Below are 16,265 nucleotides of genomic sequence, written 5' to 3'. Positions count from 1 at the left end.
GGGCTGGGGATTCGAACCCGCCACCCCAGGTGTACATGGCTGGCGCCTCAGCCGGTTGAGCCACAGGCGCCGAGCCCCTTATAGTTTTTTTAATTTTTCCTTTTCTATTGCTTAGGATAAATGCTCAGCTTTGTCAGGGGAATGTAAAGAAGAGCTTCAAATCTTTTTTTTGCCTTTTTGATATATGAGTAGTTCCAAATTCTGGGATCAGACTGTTTAATGATTCTCTTCAAATTTTAATGGAAAGGAGACACAGCGAAGAGGCCAGAAAGTGGGACTAGAATCAAGAAAAGGAGCTCTCCACTTGAACATTCACCTGCTCTCCCCATCGCCGTGACTCCTTCTCTTTGTACCTAAGTGTGCAACAGCTTTCAAGAATGGCCAGTAATATTAGCAGCGGTCACAGATGAACCTGAGAAAAATCAATGGTTAATACAAAGTTGTTTCTCATTCACTTAAAGTACCATTGGTGGTAGGAGTAATGATGGTGTATATCTGTTCCATGCAGTCATTCAGGAACCCAGGTTGACAGAGACTCAGTCATCTGCAATACACAACTTCCAGAGATACCCTGGGGGTTAACATCCAGGTGGTAAGAGCAGGATTGGGGAAGGAGGAAGGGAGGTTTCTGTGGGCCAGCCTAATATCATTTCCATCCACATGTCATTGGCCTAATCTCAGCTCTGTGGGCACACCTAACTGCAGGGGAGGCTGACGAACGTGGTGTAGGTGTGCACTAAGGAAGAGAAAGGGCAGATTTTTATTATTATATACTGAGTAATCTCTGGTCTCTGCCTTATCCAGGGACATTGATTCTTCTAGCTGTTCCCACCGAACATCTTCTTTCTGTCTCATGTCTTTAGTTGCTGACAAAATATTTCAGAAGTGATTCCAACCTGCCATGAGTAGTTGGAAAATACTTTTAAAGTAGTGATATTCATCAAGTAAGCATCTGATTTGTTATGCTGCAAACTTCAGCTTTCTCTAAGCACTCCAATTTCTGCCTCAGAATTTTACAATGCATTAGTTTGTACAAGGCATACAATGACCATATGTCACTCTGGGTTGTGCATATATAAATTTAGCTTCAGATTCATATAATTGGAAATATTACTCTCCTAATGTTATCAGGCTTAATGAGGTCGGAGATAAAGACATTCAGACCTCAAGTTTCCTTTGCTCATTTGGGGAAATTATATCACAATTGCTGGCTTTTTCCAGTGGAAATCATAGCTTTTTTGGGTATAGACCAATGGTTCATTTGCTTTTCTTTCTTTGAGAGAGTCTCACTCTGTTCCCCAGGTTAGAGTGCTTTGGCATCAGCCTAGCTCACAGCAACCTCAAACTCTTAGGTTCAAGCAATCTTCCTGCCTCAGCCTCCCAAGTAGCTCTAGTACAGGCACCCATCAAAATATCCAGCTAATTTTTCTGATTTTAGTAGTCATAGGGTCTCTCTCATGCTCAAGCTGGTCTCAAACTCCTGGGCTGGTCTCACTCCTATCAAGTGATCCTCCTGCCTCAGCCTCCCAAGAAGCTTTACTACAGGCACCCATCAAAATACCCAACTAATTTTTCTGTTGTTAGTAGAGATGGGGTGTCACTCTTGCTCAGGCTGGTCTCAAACTCCTGAACTCAAATGATCTTCCTGCCTTAGCCTCCCAGAGTGCTAGGATTACAGGCCTGAGTCACTGTGCTCAGCCCCCTTCTTAAAGTGTGGGCTACAGGCCAGCAGCAGCATCACCTGGGAACTTATTAGAAATGCAGATTCTGGCTCGGCGCCTGTGGCTCAACCGGCTAAGGCGCCAGCCACATACACCTAAGGTGGCGGGTTCGAATCCCCAGCCCGGACCCGCCAAAACAACAATGACGGCTGCAACCAAAAAATAGCCGGGCGTTGTGGCGGGTGCCTGTGGTCCCAGCTACTTGGGAGGCGGAGGCAGGAGACTCGCTTGAGCCCAGGAGTTGGAGGTTACTGTGAGCTGTGATGCCACGGCACTCTACCCAGGGGGACAGCTTGAGGCTCTGTCTCAAAAAAAAAAAAAAAAAAGAAATGCAGATTCTCAGGCCTCACCTCAGACCTGCTGAATCAGAAACTCTGGGTATGAAGCCTAGCAATCTATGTTTTTCACAAGATAATATTCTAGACAATATTCTTGAACTACTTGTCTAGTGATTTAGAGTTGAGTCAGGTTATTACCAAAGCCTCTCATTTCAAGGACCAGGTCAAGACATTATTTGAAACAGTCTGTTTAAAACACATAGAATCTCTTATATTGCTGTGAATTAAGAGTCATGCGCAGAATGAATATAATGCTAAGAGCACTGGGAGGTCAGGAGGACATAGTTTTCAAAAGGTGTCAGTCATGGAAATCTAAGGGTCTATGAAGCATTTCTAGGGATTTCCTAAAAAAAAGAAAAAATAGTTCATATGTTTGGTGACTCACCTCCAGTGGTTCTCAACCTTCCTAATGCCCCAGTGTATTTTCATTGTTACAAAGGGGTCGGGACCCACAGGTTGAGAACCACTGCAGACCATCCAGTTTTTGTCTTCAGAAGTCTTAGAATTCTGCATCAGTAGGAAAAAGGTTTTGGAGATTTAGGACCAAGTCACTATCTTATTTATCTCTGTATCATTATTACTTCCTAAAGTGCCCAGCATAGATACATGATAAACATTTATGATATATGAACGGATGGAGAACATAGTCATCTTGTGGATTCAGGAACTTAAGTAACTCCCACTACTATTCCGGGGTCACCTTTTTAAAAAATTCCATTTGGATAGTTTATTCCAGTTGCTATTAAAGAATGCTGACTGCCTTACGTACTCAGCCAGTCTTTCCAGCAGTTTAGGATTTTATCTACCAAATATTAAGAATAATGCCTCCAGAATACAAAAAAAAAAAAAAAAAAAAGAAGAAGAATGCCTCCATCTCCTCTGAGAGAGGGAAATAAATTTATATGAAGATAGGGCTTGCTCCAATTCTTGAATGTCTATAAAAGATATGTTACTGTATGCTAATCTTTCAAGCGACTAACCCAAGGTTTCTCAGCCTTGGCACCAGTGACATTTAGAGCTGGATCATTCTTTGTTGTGGGATTTATACTGCACATTGTGGGATATTGAGCAGAATCTCTGACCTCTACCCACTAGATGTTGGTAGCATCACCCACTCTCAGTTGTGACAACCAAAATGTCTCCAGCTACTTCCAAGCGTGCCCTGGGGCAAAACTGCCCAGGTTGAGAATCACTGCTCTAACATAATATTAATAGGAGAATAGTAATTTTCCTGCATTTTATTCAAAGCTATGGAAGCAAGCTTCACGAAAGAGCATATGTTCCACATTTCTCTTTAGTTCCTTGTTGAGGACTTTGGCAGTGACAGCTCTATCTATTTTGAAATGATTTGGTTCACAAATTCTCATTATTTTAGGCCATTTTTCTCCTTGGAACAACTTTATCTTTGGAGATGCAAATGCGCAAACTCTAAGCATCCTTTTTACACTTACTGTGATCTTCTGTGCTGCTTCAGCACTGAATTCCATTACTGGGCATTTTTAGTTAATAATTTCTAAATAATCTAAAGGCTGGCTAAAGGCACCCGGCATGAGTCCATAATATAGAGTTAGTAACTAACTGAATGTTTATCTACATCATGATAATATCGTTAAAAAATAATTTATGTAAGAACCAAAGCAAAATATAATCAATAATAGTCTTTGTTACTCTTACCTCAAGATTCTGTCTCTGGAAGAAATTTGTCATTGCTTCTGGAACTTCCTGGTATCTAAAGAACATGATAATATTTCTATTACTTGATTTATTTTAGATGTTATCTGCTTTGCATGAGGATTTAGATGGTTTCTAAACCCCCTCTTACTTCTGTTCCTCCATAATCTCAATATATTACAGTTTTTCTTTAAAAACCTATCAGTGTTTAAATGATGAGCTGACAATACATTCTGACACCCTTATTGACATCTTCATGTTAATGCCCCCTTTCTTATTGTCCATGTGGGGATATGTTTTAAACAGTCCCTATCTTTTTTAAACGATGTTTAGGGAGAGAAACTAAAATTATTTGTGAAAACATTTTCAGGATTACATAAAAGGTCTTAACATATTACTGGTAGAAGGCAAAGTCTCTATTTTATCCTCACCTCATTTAGCATAAACAATAGCAAGGCAATTTTTCATATTTAAAAAAACAAGTATAAAATCGGATGTTTAATTGTTCCTAGAAATTCTTTTTGTATTATAATTTTTGTATCATTTACTAGCACTAAGAAATCAGGATCATAGGGAAAACAAAAAGTGATTGAAAAGGATTACCCTCTTGACATGACAGATGAAGATTCTAGGTGAAAAGTAACATCTATGTAACAAAGCCTACAATTTGAAAATTGTGGGAATCAAAGTCAAGTAGTTAATTACTAACAAAAATGGCAACCCTGTTTCTTTTGTCTTTCACAGTGAATGCACAATTAGCACTTAATACCAAGCCTGGGAAATAAACTATCTATAATCTACTGGAAAAGACCATCTGCTGCTATAAATTTTGTTCTTATACATTTGCCAAAAGAAGAGAACATATTAACAAAATAACGGGCCCTGCACTGTTAATTGCTAGGTTGTTTGCAGTTGTGCTGTTGCTATTAGAATTTAATAAGCCATTCCTTCTGCTAAATTAATAAGCAGCCAAGATTATGTAATAGCTGCTTTCAGCTGCTAATTATTTTTCCCATAATTCCTTCCCCTCCTTATCCCACCCCCACCTTTTTTTGGCTAGGAACACCCAGAGGAGACTGCCAATATGTCATCACCAAGTCTCCTGTCCTCATTTTCAGAGCCACAGAGCAACATTAGAAGCATAACCAACGAGTTTTAAACTTGGAGGTGGCTATCTCAGGAACCTTGAGGACATATGTGTTTTGTACAGAAAAAGAGAAAATCAGCACTGGGAATCAGAGGACGAGTTTTCATTGTGTCGCATTAGGGCTATCTTTGAACTGGCTAATGGCATCTGTGTCATGTAGTAAGAGAGAAATGGGACATTGGCAGCACCTTTGGGGCATGACTGGGCAGGGGGCCTAAAGCACTACGGAGAGCCAGCTCTGTGCTTTGGTTCAAAGCCTTCCTTTAAATTCCAGTATGTATTAATCATACATGTTAGTAGGAAACTTTCCAAGCAGCATAGTAGTGCTGAAAAGGGGAGGTCTTATACATTTTTATTTTGCCAAACAAGGACATTAAAAATGCCCCCCAAACTCTTAGTTTTAGACATACTGTAGTACACAAAAAGAACATAATCCCTATTAAAGGATTCCTTTAAATTTAGCTTCATAAAAAATTAGCATTCTCTTTTACTTTGGGCTACTAAAAAAATTCTGGTGACTATGTTTAGGAACCTATGCAAAACCGGCATGGCACAACAAAAGCAATTTTCTAGCTTCCTTTGTAAGAACCTAGGTGACTAGAGTAATGAATAGCATTTGACATGGGAAACACGTGGTTGTTCAAGGAAGGTCACGTAATCCCATGGGGCTCCCCTTTCCTTATCGGTAAAAGATGAGTTGGACTAGATGATTCATCCATTCTAGCATTCAGGGAAAAAAAAATCCATTACGTGGCCAGCCTTATGCTCAGCATTAGAACTCTTAACGAATCTATCATTTTATAGACTTTACAAGTCAACTTTTATTTATTAGATGTGCTATATACCAGGCAGTGAACTAGGTTGGAATGCAAAATGAACAAAATCCAAGATGTGCGAAATAGAGGCAAATGGGCACGTGGGTGAAAAAGGGAATCGTTCTTACAGGGTCTTAGGGTGAGGCTTCGTAGGAGATGTGACATTTGAGAGGAAGGACATTCGAGGCAGAGCAAGTCGTCAGTAAGGCTAAACTGGAACCCAGGCGGCAGGTGGGGGCAACCCCGCGTGAAGGAAGCGGGATCTTGAAGATGAAGTGCTGTCTGGGCTTTTCGCCGAACGGACGGTACCTCATACAGTTCGCAGCACTGACGACGGGCGAGGCAAGCCCAAGGAAAAGATTCTTGCGAAGCTTGGGGCGAAAGGTGTCTGGGCTAGGGCTGCAGCAGTGCAATGAGGAGGGGCTGGACTCCGGAAAATTGTGAGACAGAATGACAGCAAAAGGCTCTGTGAATGCGTGACGAGCTCCACGAAAGAGCTGACTTGTTTTTTCCAGAGTTGCAGCACTCCCTCTCTCCTCCCACCATCATCATCAGCCGTCACACCTCCCCGTCCCACCCTCTCGGGGCACGGAGAGTCACCCGAGCTCGAACTTGGTTCCTCGCCGTTTGGACCCTCCCTGCCCCGCACCACAGGGTAGACTAAGGTCGCCGCAGAACCCTGTCACTAAAGCGCCTGGACAGCTGCCCGCGCGCGCCCCAGAGGTACCGGCGTGAGTGCGCGAGCTCGCCGGTCCAACAGACGCCGCTTCCGGGTCACGTGGCCCGGCTTCCGGTTTGCGGCACGCCTCTCGGAGAAGCCCAGCCAATCGGCTTGCTCGGATTGTGTGATCACCGGCTCTGCCTCCGGTGCCGTTGGTGACCGCTAAGCAGCTTCCCGCGCGTCGCCCAGCCCGCCTCACCGTAAGCCGCAGCCCCAGCTCCTCCCACGTCCGGCCCCCGGGGCGGAGCCTGCCGACTCGCCCTCCCCTAACCGCCTAAGCCTGCCCTCCACCGACCGGGTACCCTCCCCACAGCAACACGGCTTCTCTTTCCCAGCTCGGCGACAGGGGCTTCCCCTCAACCGCCGCCGCCGCCGCCGGCCGAGCCTTGCCGCGCCTGCGGCCCGCGGCCGCCGTAAGTCCCGGGGGGCGAGCGAAGCTCGCCGGTTGGGGATGGGGAGGGAGGGCTGGACGCGCCCCCTGCCACCCCGTGCCTGCCCCGACGACCCCACCCCGCGCCCGGCTGGCCCGCCACTGGGTCGCCGCGCCCCGCAACTCACTTCTCTCGGCGTCCGAGCCCCGCGCACCACTTCGCGCCGTACCTCAGGATGTCAGGTCCGGTCCTGGGCTCCGCGACAGCCCCGCGGCACCTGTGGTTCGGGAATCGCCTTAAGTTTTGCGGGGCGTTTTCGGGAGGGGCCGGCAGCCGGGGGTGGCGACGGCCGAGGACTCTTGGCGCCCCCTGCGCGGCGGTGGATGCCATTGTCTGCTCCGCTCCTTGCCTGTCACCTCGCCCGGGCATGGTCAGTGATGGAGTGTGGCATCGGGAGGGAGGGAGGCACTGGAGACGGCCGGACCCGAGGAACGCTGGCTCCGAGCCCTTTCCGCGGCTGAGCCCATTGTTTTTAGTATCAATCTCGAGGAATTGTGCCCTGTGATTTGCGGCAAAATCAAAGCATTGGTTTTTACAAGAGGGGAGGAATACTTGTGCCTTGCTTCCCGGTTTCGTCCCGTGTTAGCACATCATTTATTTTAAGCAGAATACATTGTGTTTTCGTCCTGCAAAGTGGCACGGCAAATACAGGACCCTGCTACAGACAGCCTTGAGCCGGTACCAGACCTCCACCCCTCTGGTCACTAAGATCTAGGAATACGGGGTCCATTCTTTTCCAAGTTCTGGTAGCGGGTTTGCTTTAAACGGTGTCCAGTTCATGCTTCACTTGCTGTCCCCCTCGACTGCCGCTATCTTCAGGACTTGGATGAGAGGCACTTTGGTGTCACCTAATAATGTCTGTAGATTTTGTGTCCGTAAAACATTTTAAGTGAGGCAATCAGCCAATTTTAACTTTAATAAAGTTAAATTGCCACGTCATAAATTTCCAGATACCTTGCTGATGCCTTTAGGGGTCATTACAAAAGAACAACAATAATTTGTTATCGAAATTTAGGGCCAGTTTTATTCTACATCGGTTGCGTAAATTTCCCCTCCCCATGTTCAAATTCAAGATGGTGTGGTGAATATTGAGAATCAGGCTTGAATCTTGCTTGCGGTAACACTGTTAAAGGCACTTGAAAGGGTTAACAGAAAAAAGAGAATAGCTATCTGAATTCTACCTTTAAATTACCTTGTAGAAACAATACTTCTCTGTTTGCAGTTGTGATGACCAATTAAATTACAAGAAGCCTGCTTAAAAAAAATTAAACATGGAGACTAATCAACACATTAGCAGGTTCCAAATAAATACATATAAATTAGTTTAAGTATAAAATACACTAGATTCAGCATCCAGTCCATCTGTAAATGCTATTTTTTTATTGTTTTACGTGAAATATTTTGTATGTCTCTGAATGTTTGTAACTCTTATTTTTGCCTTTTAAACATTTGTATTCTCTTTCATAACATTGTATTAACTCAGTTCTTAATTGTGTGCATATTGATGTTGCAATTTTTAAAAAGTGAAATGAAAACAGACTTTTATTAAGCGAAATGTGTATTTATGGGACTTTTTTTTTTTTTTTGCTTAATATTGTGGATCATTCTGTTTTGCTTAGAATAAAATACCATAAACTGAAGAGAGCATTTTAAGTGATAAGCTGTCTACAAGTAATTCTGCCTGGAAGTAGAATGGCCTCAGGGTGAAAAATAGTAGGTCTCTTGTTTCTTTTAAAGGACCTAAACCAATTGAAGTCTGCAGTTCTCTTTTGATGCATATAGAGAGAATGGAATGTATAGCATAGGTAGACACTAGTTTCTTAAATTGTGAGAGTTATCTTATTTTTCTTCACTCCCAATTATTGCCTGTTTTTCTCTTTTCCCCACACATTCTCCTCCAAATTTATGTGGAACAGGGTGGGATGGGAAGGTGTACATCTAGTAGGAAGATCTAAAAGAATTTTCTGGTATTTTAACTGGTATAGAAATATTGATGGCTGCTAATCATTTGTCAGTTAAATGCCTCCCCCTCAAAGCTTCTCTGTGGAACATGTAATCTTGATCTTAACTTTATTGATTTGAAGTATTGCATGTAATCTGGATTTTATTTATCTTAACAGATGCAGTTTATGTTGCTTTTTAGTCGTCAGGGAAAGCTTCGACTGCAGAAATGGTATGTCCCACTATCAGACAAAGAGAAGAAAAAGATTACAAGAGAACTTGTTCAAACCGTTTTAGCACGGAAACCTAAAATGTGCAGCTTTCTTGAGTGGAGAGATCTGAAGATTGTTTACAAAAGGTACAATTTTTATTTATCAGTAAAGTGAAGTAGCAGAATCAAATGTGAGGTCATTTAGGAAATTGCAGACTTTTAAGTGATGACCTTTACAGATAATGATTAGTAAAGATTTAGATAAAATAACTTTAAGAGATAAACCTTTAAATTTTTAAAGTAACTGTTGTTTTGATTGATTACCCAGGCTGAAATGATAAAGACAGAGAAATCAGTTGAAAACTAATTACATAATTAAAGACATAAATGATTTTCATGCTTAATCATCTTTTCAGACGAGTTCAATGAATTCATTGGAATTCAGAGGAAAATAGGGTCAGTATTTTAAATTGGGTGAGTAATTCTCTGAATTTAGGCAAGCACAGATGCAAATCCCTTCTCCTGAAAATTTATAAAGTAGTGACTAATAATTGACATAGCTTTTATGTGATTTTTTTAGAATCTTACTTTTAATCACTTATAAATACTTAGGGTACATAGACCGTTTCAGTCACATAGCTGTTTAAAAACTTTGTGTAGGCTGGGCACGATGGCTCATGCCTATCATCTCAGCCCTTTGGGGAACCTGAGGAAGGAGTACTGATTAAGCTCAGGAGTTCAAAACCAGCTTGAGCAAGAGTGAGACCTCATCTCTACAAAAAAATAGAAAAATTATCCAGGCATGGTGGTATGTGCCTGTAGTCTCAGCTAATCAGAAGGTTGGGCAGGAGGATCACTTGATCCCAGGAATTTGAGATTATAGTGAGCTATGATGATGCCACTACACTCCAGCCTAGGCAACAGAGCAAGACCCTGTCTGCAGAAAAAAAACCCCACAAAACCTTTGTGTATGTACAGGATCTGTTTGTAAGCGGTGTTTATTGATTTGAAGTCTACTTGTTGCTGTGGTGTAAGTATGATTAGATACAATAAATAATTTTGTTAAAGATAGATTTTTTTTAAAGATTTGATGTTGCAAAGTGACTCATTTGAACTCTGAGTTTTTTTTTAAATGCTGTGCATCTTTATTAATATCTGAAACTCTTTGAATATCATAAAATAAATTTCTCAAAATTGTTCCAAGTAGGTTAAAATAAATATACTTTTTGAGAGATGTTTTCTTTGTTTCTTCCCCATTCCTATTCCTTATTGAATAATTTCTGGTATTTAAGAGTATTTTTGCATATAAAAAATTTCTCTTATATGGAGAGTACATGGAAGTAACAGTAGGGGATGAAAGAGAAGTCTGGTTTTCTTCTCTGCTTTCTGTTATTGTACTCCAAGTGTGGACAGCAATTTTTGTGGGGGAAATGGCAGGAGAAGAAATAGAGATTATAGAACAGACTGTTTCTTTTTCTTTTCTTTTCTTTTTTTTGCTGTGGTGTCTTATCTCATAGCAACCTCAAACTCTTGAGCTTAAGCTATCCTCTTACTTCAGCCTCCTAAGTAGCTGGGACTTAAGGTACTGGCCACAACACCCAGCTAGTTTTTTTCTTTTCTTTTCTTTTCTTTTTTTCAGTAGAGATGGGATCTCCCTCTTGCTCAGGCTGGTCTTGAACTCCTGAGCTCAAGTGATCCACCCACCTCAGCCTCCCAGAGTGCTAGGATTATAGGTGTGAGCCATCGTGCCTGACATAGACAGTTTCTTAAATATTATAGACTCCTCTTTATTATAAAATGAATTTAGTCATCTTTGTGTGATTTTGTATCTTGTGTTTGGCTTAGTACTTGTTAAAGATCATAGAAAGATCATAACAAATGAGAATTGGGAGATACCTTAGGATAATCTAGTCAAGTCTCCGCCCTCCCCCCCCCCTTAAGCTTTAAGTGGAAGTAGTGTTGCTTTTTGTGAAATTAGGAATGGGGCTCCTGGACCATTGCTCACTTGGCCTCTACCTTCTGCACAGGAGACAGTTCCTGAGTTTGAAAATCTCTGTCATTGATCAAACTTCAATTTTATAAAAAGTGAAGATTTGGAGCCAGGTTTGGTATCTCCCTGTAATCTTTGCACTCTGGGAGGCCAAGATGGGGGGCTGCCTTGATCTCAGGAGTTCGAGACCAGCGTGAGCAAGAGTGAAACCCCCATCTCTACTAAAAAGAGAAAAACTAGCTGGGTGTTGTGGTGAGCACCTATAGTCCCAGCTACTTGGGATGCTGAGGCAGGAGGATGGCTTAAACCCAAGAGTTTGAGATTGCTTTGAGCTATGAAGCCATGTCCCGGAGCAATAGAGTGAGACTCTGTCTCAAAAAAAGAAGTAAGGATTTGGGAGAAGTGACTTGTTCAGGGTCATATGCTAGTTAGTGATTGACATGGGAAAGAAACTTAATTCTTTTTTTTTTTGTTAGAGATAGAGTCTCATTTTGCCACCCTCGGTAGAGTGCTGTGACGTCACAGCTCACAGCAACCTCCAGCTCTTGGGCTTAGGCGATTCTCTTGCCTCAGCCTCCCAAGTAGCTGGGACCACAGGCGCCTGCCACAATGCCTGGCTATCTTTTGTTGCAGTTTGGCCGAGGCTGGGTTTGAACTTGCCACCTTCAGTATATGGGGCCGGTGCCCTACTCACTGAGCCACAGGTGCTGCTGTGAAACTTAATTCTTAAGCTTGGATGGAAAGGTTTTAAATAGGGCTAAAAAAAATCAGATTTGGGTTTCTTAAAAGATTGCAGTAGGACAGTGGATCGGGGGAGGAGGAGCTGAGACTGGCACCTGTGGGATCCCTAGGAGGCTACATGGTCTTGAAGATAGGAGATCTGAGGTCTCAACCCAAATGCTGGAAAGGAGAGGTATTATGAGGTAAGTTTGGTAAGACGTGGTCACCCCTAAAAATGGGGAGGGTGACAAAAGAAAGGGGAGTGGGAGTGATTCTGCACTTCCCATTTGGCTGATGGGGCAAATGGTGAGCTAGCAACTCAGCTCAGCTGGGGGCAAATTGATTCTGAGATGCCTATGTGACTTTCTTAAGAGATGGCCTGGTTTTCTGATGCGAAAAGCACAGGCATGGAAGTCTGGGGAAAATAAGCTATAAAGTAGAAGATCACCAGCATTCAAACAGCAGGCAAGGGGATGAAGATGGGACTATCAGAGTAGAATCAGAACCAAAGAGAGAAAGTATCAGGTCTGTAAAGTCAGGGAAGCAGAGTTTTGAAAATAAGATCACCGGTGCCAGATGCATAAAGTTCAATGAAAGTGAAAAAAAGAGACTGTTAGATTTTACAGTGAGCATTTCACAAAATGCCTTTTGCCAGAACATTTTCAGTGGAACGGTAGAGGCAGAACTCTTGATATAATGGGGCGAAGTGTGACGAGGTGGAGAAATTTAAACAGCACGTTTGTAGACTATTTAGGGAGCTTTGCTACGAAGGCAGAAGAGGTGGTAACCACCTATAGACACAGGAGTGGGGGACGTGTTTTCTGTTTTTTTTTTTTTTTTTAAAGTGTGAAAGGCTTAAGCTTATTTCTAGATAGGGGAAGGAGTCCCCCGTGTGGAGGAGGAAAATACCAGCAAGGGAATCAATCCCAGGAATGCCCTGTAAAGGGAAGAAAGGAAAGCACTGGTTGGCATTCCTGTCCCATGTTGGGCCACCGCCTTTTCTTTTAAAAGGTATAAAAGATAATTTAACCCAACTGTGATACTTACATCAAACCCCTTTAAATAAAAGGTGGATTTTGAAAAGAAACTGCTTTGTTGAGATATTATTTATATACAAAACGTGGTAGAATTTATAATGTTTCTTTATACATTCCCCCCGCCACCACCACCACCATTTCATGCTTGAAAACATCATCTTCTGCACCAGGCCAGAATTTATTTTTTGTTGATGTAAACAGATGATTTGTTTTCCCTACTCCAGCTGGAAGAGAAGACCTTTTAAGCAAGAGAATTGCTGCTTGGCTTCTGAGAAGCCTGAACTAGCACTTTTTGCTGTTAATATCAGCCAGTGATTTTTGTCTTTTTGAAATTGGCTCATCTACATTCTTTACCCTGAGTATTTGGCATATACATACTCCCTTGTTGGGGAAGGATAGGTAGAGGAATAAGAACAATATCAGCTGAAAAGACAGACTGAAAATCTGGGGACTTGAATTCTGTTCCATTTGTGCCATTAGCTAGTTTTGTGACTTTGAATAAGTCACTTTGCCTTTGTTTCCTCATCTCTAAAATAAATGCTCTTGACAATCCCTTAAAGACAGAACACTGTACTCTTTTTTTTTTTTTAAATTCCTATTCTGTGCAGCATTTTATGGAAGAAGCACTGGCTTAAAGTATTTCAAAATTAATTTAAAAGCACATGCATCCCCAAATTACTAGCTGGAGAATTTGTCCAAGAGTACTTATTGATTTTCTTTACTAGCAAAAGAATGTGCAATGGCATACCAGTGGGTATTGAGAACAGTTTAGCTACATTCACCCATAGTCAGCTGATATTTAGCTGACTGCAGAGAAGTCATATGTTTTGAATATAAGAATAGGCACTTTCAGATGTTCTCTGAGTGCCAGTAATTAGAGTAAGCCTTAATCCACTGTGCTAAAAATAGCCAACATACCTTTCTTCTTACTAGTCTATCATTAATTTTACTTCAGATTTAGACTTACAAATATGCACTAAGAGAACAAAATGAGCTCATTATTGAATTTTTTAAAACCATTTGGTCCTAAATATAGGGAGTACACTTCAGGTTCTCTTGGTAATCTTTTACTAAACCAGTACGACATTTTTTATTTCTCTTCTTCAAAGCTCTTAGGATATTCTTTTGAGCGTATTTTAATTTTTGCCAGGTGCAGGATTACTTTAATATAGTTCCTGGGCTCTGGAATCAAATTATTGTTACTCAAACCTGGGTCTCCTCTAATGCAAATAATAATGGTATCTCTCTGGTAGAGTTGTTGTGAGGATTTGAATGGTAAAATATGCAAAATCCTTGGCTGACATTTAGTGCCTCCTGTAGGGTGAGGTCTCAGTGAATGGTACTTATTATTATGTTTGTTTCTTCCTTCCCTAAGCTTTCTGGAAAGAGGTGCCTTCTTCTCATCCTGATAGCTATCTGCTCACCTGCAACAACGAAGAATTCATTAATTTGATGGCTCTTTTTTTCCATTCTGAGTGACAGTAAACATTTAAATAGTGTTGTGGATTGTTTTATCATATTACTGGTTGGTGCTTAGACACATTGATCCTGGTGATTTTTAAACTAATGCTTCCAAATGACTTGTACAGAGACTAGTCTTTGACTAGTGTTTAACTGCTGTTTGGAAGTAAAGAGGCAGCACTGTGGATAAGGAGCAAGGACAGAAGCATTCGATTGTTTAATAGGAGCATTGAAGAAATACTGAAAATAAGAGTAAAAGGAGTTTTACTCGAAATTGAGTATTAGTAAACTCTGTAGTGGAATTGTTCAGCACTCTGTTCATATCAGCTAGTTATATGTGGTTTTTAATCTATAATTTTTATGTAAGTTCCTTTAATCTTTAGTTTTGTTAATTCAGGGAATCTTATGTATCATTTGTATCAATTTCCCCAAATTCAAAATAGGTTGGACTATCCCATTATCTTTTAAACAAATAAACAAAAAGGGCAGAGCCTATGGCTCAAAGGAATAGGGCGTTGGCTCCGTATGCCTGAGGTGGCCAGTTCAAACCCAGCCCTGGCCAAAAAAACAAAACAAAACAAAACCAGAGTTGTGATGAGAAAAAGAGGAAGCACTTTGTTAAAGTTGGAGGGCGTGTCCTGTTGTATCCTCATGATTTATTCCCTTTACAATAATAAATGCACGCATTCAAATGCTGACTCTCAATAAGACTACAGGAGACCCACCATTTTAAATAACTTACTGCCGAATGTGGAGGTCAGGTAGAGTGGACATATACAAATGTCATGATTATGTATGACAAGGAAGTTGGTATGGCAGAGTGGAAAAAGGCCTACAGTTAAGGTCAAACGATCAGGTTTCTTGTCCTAGTACTACCACTTGAAGGGCCTGTGATCCTGGGTATCATTTTGTTGTTGTTGTTGTTGTTGGTCTTTTTTTTTTAACCCATAACCAAGGATGATAGTACTTAACTATTGAAAACATCAAAAAAGGTGAGTTGAATAAAAAACTAATACTGTTGTGTAAATGCTAGTTGTTTTCACAAAGAGGAACAAGAATTCATTGAATCCCCAAACTGAGGTTGTGTGTGTTTTTCTGTATACAATATTATTTTACATTGATGCTATGAACAGTAATTACCCATTGTGTGTTTTTGTTTTTGTTTGTTTGTTTGTTTTGAGACAGAGCCTCAAGCTGTTGCCCTGGGTAGAGCGCAGTGGCATCACAGCTCCCAACCTCCAACTCCTGGGCTTAAGCAATTCTCTTGCCTCAGCCTCCCAAGTAGCTGAGACTACAGGCGCCCGCCACAGTGCCCAGCTGCCATTTTTTTGGTTGTAGTTGTCATTGCTGTTTGGCAGGCTCAGGCTGGATTCGAACCCGCCAGCTCTGGTGTAATGTGGCTGGGGCCCTAGCCACTTGAGCTGTAGGTGCTGAGCCACCCACTGTGTTTTCTAAAAACCATTTAAGTGCTCGCCAGTGAAAAGTAAAGTCTTAACTGAGACATGTTTAGAATGTTTTAGGTATTTTGTTTTCAAAAGCCTTAAATATACTTAGACCATTTTAAAATGCTTTTTTAATCTTGCTATGTCTCAGGCCATTCATTAAAAAGTGTGGCTGTCTTAGTTCAGTCATAACCTGGTCCCTTGTGCTAGAATCCTGATTTGGAGACTATGAGTTTCCCAACTTCATTCCTTCCTCTTGGATAAATAAACTGCACTTCAGTTCTACAGTTGTAGAACTTGAAAATTTTGAGGACAGGTCTGAGTTTCCCCTAAGTCAGTGGTTTTTAGGCCTTCCTAATGCTGTGACCCTTTAATACAGTTCCTGATGTTGTGGTGACCCCCAACCATAAAATTTTCAGCAGCAAAAATAATTTTATGGTTGGGGGTCACCACAACATGAGGAACTGTATTAAAGGGTCAAGGCATTAGGAAGGTTGAGAACACTGCCCTAAGTGATAGGAACTTTTTCTTCTCGTTCTCTAACTTCTATCATAATGTGGAGCTGTTGTTCTTTTCTTGGGGTTTCCACAATCCTGGAAACCTCAATATTATGTTATTA

At 41.5% G+C, this 16,265-nt stretch overlaps 1 protein-coding gene across 2 annotated transcripts in view; it reads left to right on the top strand.

Annotated features, from left to right (window-relative positions):
- Positions 1–6,683: 6,683 nt before the first annotated feature.
- Positions 6,684–16,265, top strand: part of AP1S2 (adaptor related protein complex 1 sigma 2 subunit) — a 30,552-nt gene continuing 20,970 nt past the window's right edge. The window contains exons 1-2 of one of the 2 annotated variants that reach the window (XM_012806425.2): positions 6,684–6,826; positions 8,965–9,143. In XM_012806425.2, coding sequence (XP_012661879.1) covers positions 8,965–9,143 — 179 coding nt within the window. In that variant the 5' untranslated portion in view covers positions 6,684–6,826. The remainder of the gene's footprint in view (positions 6,827–8,964; positions 9,144–16,265) is intronic. The other variant, XM_012806423.2, reaches the window with a different exon arrangement.

Source organism: Otolemur garnettii, unplaced genomic scaffold (genome assembly GCF_000181295.1).
Source record: "Otolemur garnettii isolate 467f Iridium unplaced genomic scaffold, OtoGar3 scaffold00051, whole genome shotgun sequence".
NCBI classification, from domain to species: domain Eukaryota; kingdom Metazoa; phylum Chordata; class Mammalia; order Primates; family Galagidae; genus Otolemur; species Otolemur garnettii.
The sequence above is the reverse complement of the archived record's forward strand: the minus strand, read 5'-3'. Positions and strand labels throughout refer to the sequence as shown.